The 17,673-nt window shown below is 39.8% G+C and overlaps 1 protein-coding gene across 2 annotated transcripts; it reads right to left on the reverse strand.

Moving 5' to 3' along the window:
* Positions 1 to 11,505: 11,505 nt before the first annotated feature.
* On the reverse strand, positions 11,506 to 17,673 carry LOC118241967 (E3 ubiquitin-protein ligase TRIM21-like). 2 transcript variants are annotated; one of them, XM_081714454.1, is made up of 7 exons: positions 16,914 to 17,665; positions 15,733 to 16,366; positions 15,499 to 15,594; positions 15,038 to 15,271; positions 14,626 to 14,776; positions 14,479 to 14,505; positions 11,506 to 13,023 (listed from the first exon to the last, which is right to left on the reverse strand). In XM_081714454.1, the coding sequence occupies exons 2-7, from the start codon at positions 16,318 to 16,320 to the stop codon at positions 12,476 to 12,478; spliced, it is 1,644 nt and encodes a 547-aa protein (XP_081570580.1). In that variant the 5' UTR covers positions 16,321 to 16,366; positions 16,914 to 17,665; the 3' UTR covers positions 11,506 to 12,475. The 2 variants fall into 2 exon arrangements, with proteins under 2 accessions (XP_081570580.1, XP_081570581.1); XM_081714455.1 differs by lacking the exon at positions 14,479 to 14,505 and having other exon boundaries at positions 16,914 to 17,673.

Genomic DNA, 17,673 nt, shown 5'->3' on the forward strand with positions numbered 1-17,673 from the left:
CAGATGTGCAATATTGATATATAATAAGCTTGTTAGCTGCCAAACAGTGGAGCTGTATTTGGCTTTCAGTGTTAACACATTTCTAGTTAATTTATCTTAAATGTGTCACAAAGTGACTTACAAATTGCAACTAATAGTTAACCTATGGCTAACCTTAGGTTTACTAACAGCTTGCTTTAGTTTCCCATGTGCTGTTTATCGTTTACTGTGAAGGTCAATTGGGTATTACCAAATAATCAGCTTTTCGTGCAAAACTACCAAGAATTGAGCAAAAAGAGGAAATAAATAAATGCACTGGAATTGAATATTTGTAGCATTAATATACAAAAATATTAAATAAATTAACCTGGTCAAATTATATACCTCACCCCCACCCCCACGCCCCCACCCTGCTTATACATCCTGCCTCCCCTTTGGCAGCCCATGTAAAACTATCTAGATTAAGTAAGCACTGATCTTTATGTATGATAATCTAAGATAGTTTCATTTTCATTACTAAAGTCCACTGGGATGGCTAATACACAGAGGTGTGTATTAATTAATGCTCTACATTTACTTAAGTAACTTTTTGAACAAATTCTACTTTTAAAAAGTTATTTTAAAAGAGGGTACCTTATACTCTTACTCTAGTACATTTGTGAGGTCAAACATTTATATATAATTTTTTTTTTTTCTTTTGACCACATGCAGGAGCAGTTGTTAGCTAGGCAACATAGGATATCTAGCTAGCTATCTGGTCTTATTAATTGGTCGCCTAATTGCAAGTTAAATATAACAAACTGTAAGATGTCTTATAAGGTACCTTTGGCAAGAGCTTGGAACATTCCCAGAAACTGTACTAATCACAAAGTGATCACCAAGTCCAATGCGATACTTGTGGTTTATGTTATATGCACAATATTTTGCTGATACAACATAAAACAGCCTGTTTATTATGTATTTTTGCAGTTTTCAGGATTCCCTAACCTATCTTATTTGCATCTACATGTATGGCATTTAGCAGATGTGATCTACACAATTGATTTTAGCTGATTACTTGGAACAAACAGTTTATAACTGATTACACTCACATATTATGTATAGTAGGCCGATGGAAAATCGTAAAATCAAAAAGTGGACCTCCTCTGTTTTGCTGGACATCGAAGAAGGACGTTTCTGATACCACATAATTTGTGAATTTCATACACCTGTACTTATTGTAAATCTATGCCTGAGAGAGACATCTTTAAAACAGATTTGAATTCAGTGTAAAAGAACGAGGACCACGTTATATATATATGTTACTGAGCCTCATCCCGTCTCAGCTGCCTTGGCTACTCCTACTACCCCCTGATGTCCCCTGCTGTAGCCCACAACACCTCCACCCCAGCCAATTACTCTCTGTTTTCCTTAATGGGCATTCTCCTGTGGGATATCATGATGTTACTGAGACTCCACCCATCTCAACTACCATGGCTACTCACACCTCCCCCTATTGTCCCCTGCTGTAGCCGACCCCACCTCCACCCTAGCCAACCACTTCTCCATTGCCCTTAATGGACGTTCTCTTGCAGGTTGGGTCTCCGACACATGCACACCTCAGAGCAAGACTGGGACCTCTACAAATTTGAGCTAGACATCAATTGCTTATTTTTGATTTTATTATTTTATTTTTCACTTTAAGCTGTTATTATTGTGGTGACCATTTTCGGCAAGAGGAGGATGCGACCCCCCCCCCCCCCCCCCTTTGAGTCTTGGTTCCTCTCAAGGTTTCTTCCTCATGCTCTAGGGAGTTTTTCCTTGCCACTTGCACTTGGCTTGCTCACTGGGGGCTTGGACTTGGACATTTGTAAAGCTGCTTTGTGACAACATCTATTGTAAAAAGCACTGTGTAAATCAATTTTGAATACATTTTGAATTTGAATTTGAATTAATAAGGTCATGCATTATTAATGAACCCTGGCCATCAAACAGGGCACTGCAAAAAAGTCACATGTTTGCAGTTGTTCTGCTTGCAACATTACCTGAAAAACAGTCAAAAGAGATTTTACAAGAACAGAAAATTTAGTGGCTACAGCTGACTTAACAATATGTCATCTTAACCATGGATTTCTGCTTGCTTACAAGGTCTCCTAGAATAGCATCAAATAAGAGGCAAATTGCCATTAGCTCAGAGCTGTCCATTACTGTATGAATTGATCAAAGAAGCCATCCAAGATGCTCGCAGATGAACAAACAAACAAAATATAGCAGGCTAGATGTCTGGCCATGTCAAGGAGTCCAAATCTTGTGTGAAAAGTGTTGGGACCCGATTATGCCTGCTATTGAGATACCACAACTTAAGGATTCCAGATTCCAAGATATAGAGTTGTGCAGTGTGAGCAGTAGCACAATTTGAAAAGTTCAAGTCATGTAATGTGCGCAAGGCAATAGGGAAGCAGCAAGTCCAAAAATCTTCAACTATCAGTAATGGTTTCACCATAGAAAAGTACTGCAAATTCAACACTGAAGAATGTGGGCACCAACCCCACTACCTCTCTCATTTGAAACAAGCACACCACTTTTGAGCTAATTCCATTTGAGCTAACTCCCCAACTGAGAGCACATCTTTGGGTATTGGACAAAAGCTAAAGACTCGACACAATGCTTCTTGTTGAAATCCAGAATTAGCTCTAAAAGTTTTCTATAGCTAGGAATTCGAAAAAGCTTCTCTGGAAAATGTATGAATAGATCTCAATGCTTCTGACATGTTATACAAACACTATATAATTTGAGCTATGTCACATCTGGCAGTCACTGTCTCTAGCTGTCTCTTTGTAATAAGATAACCAATGCTTACCGAATACTTTTTCATGGCTTCAAATACTTTCAAGAATGAAAACTTCCAGAGATCTGTAGCTAGCCACATTGTCACTGTAAATTTGACACATTTATTTCACAAACTGAGCACTAAGTTGCTCTTTAACAACAGCTTCTGTGGTTTTGAAATTTAATTCAGTACTTGGCTGCAGACTAAACATTTGGAGGACTGAGTGATAGGTATCAACTTGCACCTATACTCAGTCGAAAAGTGCATTTATCCTTGTGCATGCCATGTCTACAGTTTCACCAAATTGGGCCCGCTGCCACTGCATTGAGGGCTCAAGAACTGCAAGCAAGTCACTGTTTAGGTTAGTAGGTCAGAGCATGGTGTTAGCAATACCAAGGACATGCGTTTGATCCTTGTAAGGGACAAGAGTCCTTTGGCTCATGAACAACCCCTGGCTGACAAACAGAACACTGCAAAGAAGGTACCTGCTTGCAGTTGTGGTCCTTTCAACAGTGCTTAAAAATAATAGTCTACTAAGAGATGTTCCAAAAATGAGTCTCTGATGCCAAGTTCTCAATATGCAATTTTATCTATGGATTTCCTCTCACTTACAGATTTTGGAGGTCACCAAGAAAAGCATCAGATCAGAAGCAAATAAGTGTTAGCTCAGGGCTATCGATCACTGTGTGAGGCTAGATATCTGGCCATGTCAGGGAATCCAAATCCTTAGTGTGAAAAATGCTGCGACCCTGTTATCACTAGCAGTGAAAACAGCTTTGAGCTGCAGCCAGTCAGAGCACAAGATATGGGGTGAAGGGAAACCTGAGGCATGAATTGTTTAACATCAATAACCACCTTGTTTTTTGCTCTGCAATTCAGCTCAAAAACATTTGATGTTTGTGATGGTGTTGTTGGCAAATCATAATTTATTTATTCATTTCCTTTTTTCCGTGCTTGTGTTTAGGTATGTAAATATTTATGATTAATATTATTTATAGTCTATTATTTCCCACTTTGATTCTATGCTATATAGGTAAATATATTACTTAAATGTGGAAAAAAACCAACAACTTGTATTCCTGTCACACAGCAGTGTCATCTCACCTGTTATTGGTGTTTTTCACTTTTTCTTGCTGCAAGCTATTTTAAAATGTTGGGTTTTCTATGATTTGGCCGGATTTGGTGCACTTCTTGCTAGAATTATGTAATTGCATGAAGATGTGCATGGTGATGACCTTGGGAAAGTTGAAGTTAGGTAAATCGCATTGATGTCCTGGAAACAAATTACTATGTGTATCATATGTGGGAAGATCTGGATACTTTGACCAATGATGTACACATAGCTTAATGCAATGCTATCTATCTCACCTTTGTTATGGCATTTCCTCACCTTTTCTGGCTGCAAGCTATTGTAAAATGCTGGGGTGTCTCGACCAGATCTGATGCAAGTATTATTTATTGCCAATATTATCTAAGTCCCTGAAGTTATGACAAACTGAATACTGATGAACCTGGAAAGATTTCTAGAGCATTGTAGTCCTAGAAACAAATGACCATCAATAGACATAATAAACAAGGTAGGTTTAACTGAATAAGCACAGATAGGAAAAAAATGCACAGCTATCCTTTACTAAAATTCTACTAATGACCAGGAGTATTGAGCTCACTAGAATAACAACCCTAACAAGGCAACCAAGCAAAACTTAATGTACATAATTTATGATGGATAAAAGCCTACTGGGCTAGGCTAATACAGGAAAGAGAGTAAAACCAAAACATTAAAAAAGACTGTTTTAAGCAACATCTGGAGATGACCAATGGGGTAATCTTCTTATCAGCCAAACAAGACCAACAAAAGAAACTTATTAATCAAACTAAATTAGTGATGCAAGCATAATTGAAATCTAAGAGGAGAATCAGGGGAACAAGTGACAGCCATTGTGTGTAAAAGGGGGAAATTAATTATAGGACTGATGAAGGCTGTATTACAGATGAGAGGAAAGAGTTAATTAATCTAATTGGATTAATAAACTATTTTAATATTGATACCAGCTGGAAACATAAAAGGGGAAAATACTGGTTCTTACGACTCGCTGGCACTTGCCCCTCGCTGGCACTTGACTCTCTGGGGGGGAACGATGACACAGGAGAAGCATGTGTTCCATTGAAGTCATCCGGATAGTGCTGAGAGAATGAGAGTGTCCCTCTAACTTGGGACCACTGGGTTGTCATGCTAGGAGAGAGGGTCAGTCTTTCATCCAACTCCAGGATGAGTGTCTTTGCCTGTAAATCTTCTGATGGCTCTGAGAGAGAGAGTACTGTTTTCTTTAAAATCATTCTATATGGAAGTGCATAAGTGATGAAGGCCAATGAGCCATAGGCCTTCACAGGCAGGTCTTTCCAAATAAGTACTTTGGGTTCCTTACCGGCAGCACAATGGAACTCCAGTCTTATTCACCCCATCTAGATGAGAAGAACCAACAGCAACAAAAAAAAAGATTCAAATTAAAATATGTTTAAACAAACAAAGATAAACTACAGTCACAGATTCACTTTAATACATATCCCCAATCACTCTGTTTATATCACTGCTCCTCTGCACCAGAATACTATTCACTATGTGTACTACGTGTTTTACTATGAGCCACAAGTGCTATCACTGATATACCAGCAGGCTTCAACACCAGATTATTTTTTCATCCACTATCTGATGGTGTGGATATCCCATCAATGGAAAGTTAGGGTGTTCTGCCCCACCTGTTATAAGCAGCTGACCAGATGTGTAATAGACAAAAAGGTGCACAAGGTCTTGGACATCAACACCAATCTGCTGCTGATAGAGATCCACAGGTGCACTGTCACCTGACACTCATGTCTACCAGTCAGACTGTCTGAGGCCAGCTAGATGTTTTTCGCAAAGGTAATAAAAAGATAATATAGTCAAAGTCAAATTTATTTATATAGTGCTTTTTACAACAGCCATTGTCACATGGGAAACAGCAGTTTTCTTTTAATCATAATCTTAATTCAGTGGGAACATGGCTGGGATGCCAAATCTCACTTTTGAGCCTCCTGGAATTGTCATGGTCTTAATTCAACAAAACACTAACAAAGGTGCCTATCTGATGACCCCTGAGAAGTGCTCATGATGTTGTGATTGGCTGGAGTGAAGATAGTAAGCAGGGCCCTATGTGAAGGTCTAATGATTTTCTAATGGCATAGGATATTTAACATGTTATCCTGTGTATATATACAATAAATAATGCATTAATTTTAAATAATTTTATATAAATTCTAAATAATTTTAAATAAAGTGTTTATAAAGTCTTTTTACAAAAAGAATTTAATAGTTTAAAAATTCATTTATTAATTATGGACTGACCTCTTATGCGCTGGGGGAGGTAGGTGTTACAAACCACAGGAACAACCCTCCGCATCGCACAGCCATGCCCACTCACATACACCCTCGATTTGACTCACCAGAATTCTAGCATACACCTGATTCCCATTCCCCTCATTACCACCCCCCCTTTATAAACTTCCCTTCCCTGTGTACACATTGCGGAATATTGGTTTACCTATGTGGCGTACCGAGCATGCCTGCTTTCTAGACCTCGACTCCTGCCTGACCCTTGGATTCCACCCGGACGCTACCCCGTGTTTAGATCCTGGACCGACCTGACCATGATTCCCTGTCTAGTTCCATGAATTAGTTTGTTTGCTAAAATAAAACCTCTAGCATTTGGATTCTCTTCTGTGTGTGTGCAATCCTTACAGAATACTTCGCCTATCATAGATCCAGCACAAGTACAAAACAGACTGGCCCAGCAGGAGGTCTCCATGGCTGAGCTACGTGAAACTGTTCAAAGACTTTCAAACGTGGTTCTTACCATGACTGCTGTGGCTCCCTCACCATCTCTCATGGTTGCTCAATGCATTCCCGTTGTCGTCCCTGATTGGTTTAATGGCTCCCCGGATTGATGCAAAAACTTCCTGAAGCAGTGTTCCATGTACTTTTCCCATTATGCCACGCAGTTTATCACCAACAAGGACCATGTACAATTTGTCTTATCACTACTGACTGGTGGGGCAGGTGCATAGGAAACTGCCCTCTGGGATAGCCAAGACCCAGCATTACAGTCAGAGACAGAATTCTACAATCTTTTCAAGGCTGTTTTCAATCATCCTGCGAGTGGAAGAGATCCCGGAACTCCCTGTAGTCCTTATGGCCGATGGTACCAGTGTTACTCTTTACCTTGGTGGATTCTGGTGCAGCAGGGAATTTTTTGCATGTTGGGTTAGCTACATGACTAGGAATCCCTAGACTTGCCTTAGATCCCCTGCTACGGGTTAATTCCTTTAATAGCCAACCTATAGGTGAGGGTGTAGTCCAACAAAAAACTGTCCCGGTAACACTGTTTCATTGTGAGTCAATTCAATTTATGCTTCTACCCATGTCCCGTGACCCCATTATACTGGACTTTCCCTGGTTGTCTACCCATGACCCTAGTATCTCTTGGTCCATGGCTGAACTATTATCATGGAGTAAACACTGCTTTCAGAACTGCGTGTCTTTGCCAGTCTTCTCCACTACAGTTGAGAGCCCAGAGACGCCAGCACTCTAGTCTATCCTGCCACTCTATAGACCCTTCTCGGACGTGTTCTCTAAGGTTAAAGCGACTAAAGTCCCACCTCATCGACCTTGTGACTGTGCTGTAAAACTCCTTCCTGGGGCTCCCCTACCCCAAAGATCTAAGCCTTACCTTCTTTCCCGGCCAGAGGAGGCGGCTATGGAGGCGTACGTCGCTGAGGCACTACAACACGGTTTCATTCAGCCCTCCACTTTCCATGCATCGATTACCAGGCCCTTAATGAGATGACAGTAAAGTGTTCCTACCCTCTTCCCCTCATCTCTTTAACCCATGAATGTCTGCTAGGAGTGATCATCTTCACAAAATTGGACTTGCGTATAGCTTACAACCACATACGCATATGTGAGGGTGATGAGTGGAAGACAGCCTTCATCACGACACGAAGCCATTATGAGTACCTAGTAATGTCATATGGGTTATCTAATAGTCCCTCAGTTTTCCAAGCTTTTATGGATGAAATATTTTGAGATATGATAGGCAAGTTCTTGATAGTATACATAGACGACATCCTTGTGTTTTTCCAATCCGAAGCAGAGCATGTGGATCATGTACTGGCCGTCCTGACGCGTCTCCAACAACATCACCTGTACGCGAAAGCCAAGAAGTGTGAGTTCCATAGGAACTGCGTCACTTTTCTAGGGTGTACCCTCAAACCAGGAGTCCTTTCCATGGACCCTGATAAGGTGACTGCAATCCAAAATTGGCCTAAACCTACCACCATCAAGGAACTGCAACAATTCTTGGGTTTTGGAAACTTCTACAGGAGGTTCATTCGGGGGTTTGGTAACATAACTGCTTCCTTTTTGGACCTCCTCAAGAAACAAGGCAGACAGCAGCTTCAGTGGACCATGGCCATGGATCAGGCCTTCCTGACTTTAAAGGAGACCTTTGTTTCGGCACCCATTCTCCATCAGCCTGATCCTTCTCTTCCCTTCATTGTGGAAGTGGATGCTTCTGAGGTAGGTGTGGGGGCAGTCCTGTCACAAAGACAAGGCACCCCACTTCAACTGTACCCTTGTGCTTTCTACTCCCGGAAACTACAGCCCACGGAGAGGAATTATGATGTAGGAAACCAAGAACTTCTCGCAGTCAAACTTGCCCTAGAGCAATGGAGACACTGGTTAGAAGGGGCTGAACATCCCTTCTTGGTATATATGGACCATCGAAACCTAGAGTACCTACAGTCAGCTCAACGACTCAACCCAAGAGATGCTAGGTGATCGTTGTTCTTCTCCCGGCTTTACTTCACAGTGTCCCAGTTCCAAGAATCAAAAGGTGGGTGCCTTGTCATGCATCTGTGACAAGGGAGAGATCAACCCGTATCCTGAGACCATCCTGCCAAATAGCTGCTTCCTAGCTCCCATTCGGTGGGGCTTCCAAGACGACCTAGAGAATGCTCTAAAGGATGACCCTCAGAGGAACATTACTAGAATGGGCTCATATGACCTTATGTAATGGACATCCCGGTATTACACGCACCACACGCATGTTGTCCCGTAAGTTTTGGTGGCCCTCCCTTCCTGATGATATGCGGGATTATATAATGTCTTGTGTAGTCTGTGCCCAGTCACACAACCCTCGCACTGTCCCTGCTGGGAAGTTACAGCGCTTGCCTGTGCCACATCAACTCTGGACTCACATCGCAACAGACATCATTACAGACTTACCTGCCTCTGATGGAAGTACGGTCATAATGATGGTGGTGGATAGGTTTTCTAAGATGTGTTACCTCATTCCTTTTCCTCATTTGCCTACAGCCTTGGAGACAGCAGAGGCCAAGTTCTCTTATGTATTTCACATATTTGGTCTACCAGAAGAGATTGTGTCTGATCATGGTTCCCAGTTTACATCACAAGTCTGGAGGCAGTTTTGTAAAAAGTTCATAACTATGAACCTCTCCTCTGATCACCATCCCTAGTCCAACAGGGAGGTTGAATGTGTAAACCAAGAAGTTGAAAGGTTCCTCTGCAAATACTGTACCTCACAAATGGACTGGCACAAATTCCTCCCATGGGCGGAATATGCCTGCAATTCGCTCACACACTCCTCTACTTGACTCACTCCCTTCCGATGTGTTTATGGTTATCAGCCAGCCCTCTTCCCATGGGATTACTCCCCCACTGACATACAGGCTTTAGATCAGTGATTTCTCTTGACCATGTGAGGTCACCCACGTCGACTTGCAGAGGGCTTTACACACCTGCCAAACATTTGCCAGTTGTCACCGTAACCCCAACCTACAACTATATCCTGGTCAGAAGGTCTGGGTCTCCACTCTCAACATGAGGCTCAGACTACCCAGCAAGAAATTAAGCCCAAGGTACATCGGTCCCTTCAAGGTGCTTCAACAGATCAACCCCATATCCTACAAGCTACAGCTTCCCCCCCAGGCATAGAATGAATCCCACCTTCCATGTGTCTCTGTTAAAACCTGTGCGCTACAGTCCTGTGTCTGTAGCCACAACCACCATCAACCCTGCCCCTGTGGATATCGTTGAAGAACCGCCCTATGCCATCCATGCATTGTTGGATTCCCAGAGACGTGACGGGGTCCTTCAGTATCTCATTGATTGTGAGGGCTATGGAGCTGCTCACCCAGATCATCTCGGCCCTCGGGGCCATGGTAGGTCCAGGACTCCCCATTCTCAGGTGTCCGGTGCCACCCGTCAGATGGGCGGGTACTGTTATGAACCACAGGAACAACCCTCAGCCCCACACAGCCACACCCACTCGCACACACCCCTGATCTGACTCACCGGAATTCTAGCACACACCTGATTCCTGGTCCTGGTCATTATCACCCCCTTTATAAGCTTCCTTTGCCTACACGTTGTGAAGTATTGCTTAACCTATGTGGTGTACCGAGCGTTTCCTTATCCTGAGTGTTTTCCTGGTTATTGGTTCCTGCCTGCTTTCTAGACTTCGACTCCTGCCTGACCCTAGAACTATCTGTCTGGTAGAATGCATTGTGTGCAGGCCGAATGAATGTGTCAAATTCTTGGATATGTCACATTCTTTGTGTGAACAATAAAAGCAAAGCAATAAAAGCAACTGAGTGGTCACAAATAGCTCATTTTCATGAATGGGCACTATACACTGAAAGTCAGAATTGGCTATAATTGCCTTTAAACAATACAATAAACGTATGTGACCCTTTTCTGCTTTTCTCTTGAAATTTTCTGTAGACATTATGCAGACATTTGCAAAGTCAACGAGGTGTTCTCCCTAGATGTTCTATGTAATTGAATCTTGGAATTATTGACATTTTCAAAGTGTTATTTTAAGATGAAATGTATATTTACAGAATTGGTCAAACACTTTCATGCAGAACAACTTATATACTTATCATTACGACAGTACATGCACTCCCTGGGAAGCAAACCCATGGCACTGGTATTACTACCTCCATACCCTATCTGGTTCTGTTATGAACTAGAGGCAACACTACCTTATATCCAGGACTGAAACCTTGTTTTTTCTTGAGTGTAATCATGCCTACATGTCTGCACACAACTGTACCTGTTGTTCTGTATTTAAACCCATGTCGGTGTGTGCGTCACTGTCGGTCATTGTCTCTGTTCACATTGCTTTCATTCATGTCCATGTTCACATTGTCAATGCCTGTGTTCATGATTGCTGTTTATGTTATGTGTGAGTGCCACTGATGTATGCATCTTTCAATAAACGTCTGTCACCGTCAGGAGAGTCTGTGCATCCTGCTCCGTGCCCTGTGGTACTCGAGCCATTACACAAAGTTTACCAAATTCTCTCCAGGACACCAGGCTCAGGTCCTTGTGCATGCTGAGACGTTTTTTTTCTTTGTCTTTTTACCCTGCCTTATAACCATCCACAGGTGCACCACTTTAGTAACCACAGGTAAGTAACGTAATCTGGAACCCCCCTGAATGTCAGTGTCTGTCCCTAACTGTGTGACCATAACCATACCTAATAGTTGTACTGTTTGTAATTCAGTTTTTTGACACAGAACATTAATGCTTTTGAATCTGTAAATAAATGTATGTAAATATTACAACTTGTCCAGTTATGAATCACCAAAACTTTGATTTAAAATGTTTTATTTGCTTAGTGATTTGTAGAATGAATGGTACAGAACTATATAGAATGAGTTTTACATAAACGCACATACCATATATTCAATACCATACAATAAAACTGCACTACAAAATACTCAGATCTTAACAAGTGAGAATATCTTAATTCTAAAGTAAATATCTAAAATTAAATACCTAAAATTTAGAAATTTCTCATTTACAGATTGTTGTAAGAATATTAAAATTTGTAACATATTTCTAGAAGTCATTTTATAAAGTAATTTTATTAATTATCTGACCATACTGGCAGATAATTTTTGATATATGTATTTAAAGGGTGCCTACTTCAAAAAATATAAACTGTAAGACATTCACTATTTGTATAACAAGAACAGTTTTAATATGCACTTTTCTTTTGCTATAATGTCCGTTACACCCCAAGAATGTCTTATGTTGTATTTATGTTTATTTTTAATAAGTGTGCAGCCCTTTTATCAACCTGGTTGTGTCAAATGTGCTATATAAATACAATTTTCCTTGCCTTTCTTTATGAAGTCAGAAGTTGTCTGGGTGGAAAAATGCCACCTATTGTTAAAAAAAGATATCAGTAAATGATGTCATCTTGCTATAAAATCAGTAATGTAGGTAAGAATTGAAAAGGCCAAAGCAAAGCAAACATTATTCAAGTTGTATAATAGGTTTGGAACCCTGTTAGTCAAATTTAGACATGCCTGGGAGTTATTTTAAAATATGAGAAAATTACTAAATGCAATTTATGAACAATTTATGAACAGTTCTTGCACTCTGAACATAGTGAAATGTCCATAAATTACAATACATTTTGTTCTATAAGAGAAAGCTTATAATTTTTTCCAGATTACTGATTGATGTGTTTTTACATATAGAGCTCTCCACATATAACATATTTCAGTCTTTAGGCTTTGTAGTTCTTGTAAAACATCCTTTACCATTAATTAAAAATATCAGTCACCCAGATTTACAGGGCAGATAACCAAAGGGCTTGAGTTGGTTTCACCTTGCTTAAGATGAGGGCTAAAATAGGGCAGAATTTCATCTTCAAATACACAGCCAGTAAAAGAGTAAATGTGAGCCTTGGCTCCTATATCATAGAAGGAGACCAGCTCCATTTGTTGGTCTACAAACACGCCCACTTTCTGAGGCTTATCTTGAAGCAAGAGTGGGATTGGAGAGTCTTCCAGAGCTGCGTATTGATCCCCATTGTAATGCACGATGACCCAGTAGCCTTGGCTTGGTTTAAGGGACAAATTCCCCTTTCTGTTGGCCTTCTCCTTTGCTACCCCAATATCCCAGCCTTGTTTGTCACTGACATCCACTACCCAGAATGACTTGTCCCTGGGCAGCTGATTCAGGCCCAAAATACTTGCAAAGACATCAAACCTGTCAGAGCTGTCAGGGACAGTCCTTCTCTCTCCAGTGTCTTGGACTTCTCTCATATCATCAGACACCAGAAGCTGAGCATTAGAAGTGTTGGGATCCAGTGTCACATCCACTGGAAAGCAATAGTTAACATGTATGTCAGGTGAAAAATAAGTGGCAAAGTCATTTGATTATTCGCTATTTACAGCAGCAAAGGGGCCTAGGGAAGAAATAGAGCACTATTTAAGAGAAAATAGTCAGTGACACTGGTTAAAATAGCTGGTTAAAGTAATATGTCATATGATCCAAATGGAAAAGATAGCACTAAAAAATGTTCATATCTGTGTATATCTGTGACCCTTCCTTAGCATGCTAACATTGTTCTTGGATGCAGTGCAACAGTGTCCGAACAAATATATTATTGTGGGTATATTTTTTCTTTAATGGTTTATTAATTTTTAACAGCAAGATATGACTGAAGTAAAATAGTTTTATATTCCCATTCAGTGGTTTACTTAATTTTCAGCTTTTTAAGTTATCATTTGAATACATTTCAAAGTAGAGATTGCCCAATACCCTTTGGCCATAGATATAGAGAAAAATGTTTGAATGAAACTTAACTAGTGTTTTATTAAACATTCAGCCAACATTTAATAAAACAACAACAGAACGGAAATATGAGAAAACACTTCAAAAATCAAACAAACTGGCTACTCCTAATATACCAATGACCTTGCGTTATTGGCAGCCCACATTCTATGCTATTCATGCCTCCAGTTCCACACATTAGAATTCCTATGTGTATAAATTATTCCTGTGTCTAGGCTAGGTGGATCATTGTTATTGCTGTGTTGGTGTTACTGGCCCAGGTCTGCCGTATATGTTTTCATTAAACAGCTTTTTTATTCTGGACTTTATGCTTGCTTCCTGCCCCTTTTTGCTGCAGCCTTTTTGCACACCATCAAAGAAGGAATATCTGAAGTTGGAAAAGTACAATGGACTGAAAAGAACAAGGTTGTCTCAGTGGTGACAGAGGCACTTTGGGCAGTGACCCATAACCTGGAGGAGTGGGTCCAACAGATGCCAGGAATGACAACTTTAGCCTCAGTCCAGAAGAGCAAAATCCTACGCAATAGCAAAACTACTGTGCCACACTCTTAAATTCCCAGGTCTCTGGTAGAAGGCCAGAGTGTAAAGGAAATTATATGGACAAGAATGTTTCGAATATATGTATATGCACACCTTTTACCACATAAAACATTCAGCCTGCATACACTGTATTCTACCAACCATATAGTTCTTAAACGGCTTTGATAAATCAAAAAAGCTGTACAGTAGGTCCATTTATCTAAAGAAGCAGTTATGGCAATTATTACTTTTAGAGCTGCTGTTGTTGCTTTTCCAATTGTCCTGTTTTAATAGAAGAAACTGAGCAACAGTTGATCCTTTGTGGATTACTTGATATTAGGAAGAGTTTACAAATCTTTTCTGGTGGTTTAGGGTCTCTATATAATGGCAGAGGACACTCTAGGAATTACTCTAGCACACTCTTTTGTGATATAATTATATAATGTCTTTTAATTCTTACCAGAATACTTCTTAATCCTTTCAATTTCTACAAGGCAAATGGGTAAAGAGAGAATTATAGATCTTACATGTATGACAAAGCATATGTAACAAATAGCTAAACAATGGAAATTAGAAATTATGGAAGTTAGAATTTTTTTTCCCTCACCAATGCTGGAGAGCTTGTTTAGCTCAGTCTCAGTGTCAGTTTTCATAATTTTCACCAGGTTCCTCATAGTGCCAAAGGTCAAATGTGTATCCATTGTGACATTAGTCCAGTCTTTGCCACTTTCTGATGCTGGGACTGTCTGGAGATAATTCTGAGAAAACAGATTACACCATTGAAGTTACTACAACACACAGTATGTCATAACATCTTAATGACAAGGGCATATGGGCTCATTTATCAGCTATGACACAACCAATACACAGCAAAAACAAAAAATAATGCTATACATGCATATACTTTAATTTGAAAAACATGAATGCCTATTTTTCCAGGTTTAATCTGTTTTTAGAAAACATTATATTCCAATTGTAGGTCACAATCACAATTGTGGGACTTGTGGTTGGTTGCTGACCTGTAGGAAGAAAATGTGGTCTTCTTCCTCTGTGCTTGTTTGTAGTTTATAGATGATCTTTTTGAATTCAGTGATCTCTCGCTGCAGCTCCTCTGACAGGTCCTTCAGTTCCCTTTCCACATGACATGCCTTTTCCTCTAATGGACCCAGTGCCTCCTGCTCTGCCTCCCCCACCACCTTCCTCACAGCTTCAAAAATCTCTTTTATCTCTTCTTTCTCTCGCTTAATCAGAGCCTGTAGAGATATCACCAGCAGAGGGTGTTAGAACTGTTGTTCAGATTTTTCTTTCTTTTCACTACACCAGTTATTACTCTTTTGTTGTCCCTTGTATTTGAATTAATGAACAAGAACTTATGAATAAGAATTACATTAAAGTATAGGTCTGTTCAACACATAAAAACAAAATAGGCTATGCAGTGTGAACCACTAATATAAATTATAAATTAGTTTGGAAGACACACCAGGCACTTTTCTGTTGAATGTTGAAACTCTTTCACCTTCTCCTGATGGTGCTGCATTCTCTGTTCCATGTTTTTTATCACACTGGCTAGTATTTTCTGTAAGTAAAACAAACAAACCATTGGACAATTTCCCTCTTCTTTGGAAAATCTGATTCCATCCATCTACATGAAATCCAGTAGTATTACATTAGACCTAACTTGATTATAGCATGGAAGATATATGATGGTTATTACCTTTCTAGAGACACTTTCATTTTCCACAGATGTCACCTCTGTCCCTTCCTTCACACACAGGCTGCAGATGCACTTGTCATTCTGAATACAGTAGAGCTCCAGAGGCCTGCCATGGACCAAGCATGCCCGCTGGTCTAGATCCTTCACTGGAGCCACCAACTTATGACCTTGTAGGCGCAACTTGGTTTGGTGCCCCTTTAGATGATAATCACAGTATGACATCAGACATATCAGACAGGATTTGGTTGCTTTACACCTGCCATTGTTAGGGCACATGTCACAGGTGATCTCATCTGGGGCTTGAACTTTTGAACCCAAGCCATGGATTTGGCGGTATTCCTGCAGGATAGATTTGAAAATAACATTTATTGCGGGATTTTCCAATAGGGAATGCTTGCACAGAGGGCAGGCTCGGGTATTCTCCAGGTGGTGGGACAGGCATTTCTTGCAGAAAGTGTGGCCACAAATAGAAGTCACTGGCTCATCCAGCATATCCATGCAAATTGAGCAGGTGAGATGATGAGGGATGAATGTATCTTTCTGTAAAGCACCAGAATCTGTAGTGGATGTAATTGAGGAAGTAGCCATGTTGAAGATCTGCCTTAACCTTAATTGTGATCACAGGCGTGGTTCACTTCAAGTCAACATAAAACAGAATGGTTAAAGACAATGGTTAGGACTGAACATCTCAGCAGTTTTATAATGGCATATCAATAAAGAATTCAAATATAAACAGATTCATATTTTGGTACTAGCAATGAATGCAATGGAGAAAAAAAATAAGCTGAACAACCTTTCTGTAATTAGATAACTCCAATAATAGATAGATACATAGACAGACAGATAGTACAATTAAACCTACACAGATAATCACAATAAGTATTAAACTTAGATAGATAGATAGATAGATAGATAGATAGATAGATAGATAGATAGATAGATAGATAGATAGATAGATAGATAGATAGATAGATAGATAGATAGATAGATAGATAGATAGATAGATAGATAGATAGATAGATAGATAGAGTGAGAATACTACAGGAATATAAACTTTACTTGCTGACTGCCAAATAATGTGCTCATCTTTACAAACATTCAGTCTTCAATCATTTGTATAACCACCTGGTAACAGACTGAAAAATAAACTCACACCATAATGCTAACAAAGTAAGATTTACCTTATTAATTCTTTTATGCTTTCCTTTCCTTTTCCCCCCCTCATTCTCTTTCTCTCGCTCTCTGCTGTCTGCTGTTTTAACTCTCTCCTTTGAGTTTCATTTCCATTTAAGTTTCATTTCTTCCAAAAGACAAATTACTTCCGTGTTCCTTGTTCAAAAAGGTCTGTATTTGCATACATTTTCATGGATATGTTTGTACTGTTCATCACAGACTGAACAACTGGATGTTAAGTGGTGGAAACGGACAAGAGAACACAAAAGGTTTTAATAATAATGGTTGTTGGTATACTAAGATAGTAATACAGGGAACAAATTGTTCATGTGGATTCATGAACGCTTTTGCATGAACAATCCACTTTTCTGGTCGGACAACATAGCATGCTGATTCAGCAGAGTCATTTGGGAAGTGTGCAAGTCATCAAAGCTAAGGTTCAACATTCAAAATAAAGAACAATTAATGTATTATATACTAGTCATGGGAGTAACTTTGCTTTGATTAATACTCAGGACAAGAATGCTGATTGGGTGTTGCATTCCCCATAACAAATTAAATCTTCAGCAGACACGACAACTGAAAAGAAATCAACATTGGGCCTGAAAGGAAGGATTTTATGGCCAGCTTTGTCTAAAAAAAAATTCAGTAAGAAAAATAACATTTAACAATTGTTAAATGTATTCATTTTTTATTAATAAAAATTACATATATATTTTAATAACTAAAATGCTATTTCTTCATATTGTTTTTTATCACGTTTTCTGT

Source organism: Electrophorus electricus, chromosome 5, assembly GCF_041902795.1.
Source record: "Electrophorus electricus isolate QZ-2024a chromosome 5, ASM4190279v1, whole genome shotgun sequence".
Classification (NCBI taxonomy): domain Eukaryota; kingdom Metazoa; phylum Chordata; class Actinopteri; order Gymnotiformes; family Gymnotidae; genus Electrophorus; species Electrophorus electricus.

Bases quoted from the DNA above. Each gene is read 5' to 3' on its own strand.
- LOC118241967 (XM_081714454.1), bottom strand. From the start codon at position 16,320: ATGGCTACTTCCTCAATTACATCCACTACAGATTCTGGTGCTTTACAG. The intron at 15,595-15,732 runs GTAATAACCATC...TTTTACTTACAG, and splicing joins ATGAAAGTGTCTCTAGAAAG to AAAATACTAGCCAGTGTGAT. The intron at 14,506-14,625 runs GTGAGGGAAAAA...TTTGCCTTGTAG, and splicing joins AAACAAGCTCTCCAGCATTG to AAATTGAAAGGATTAAGAAG.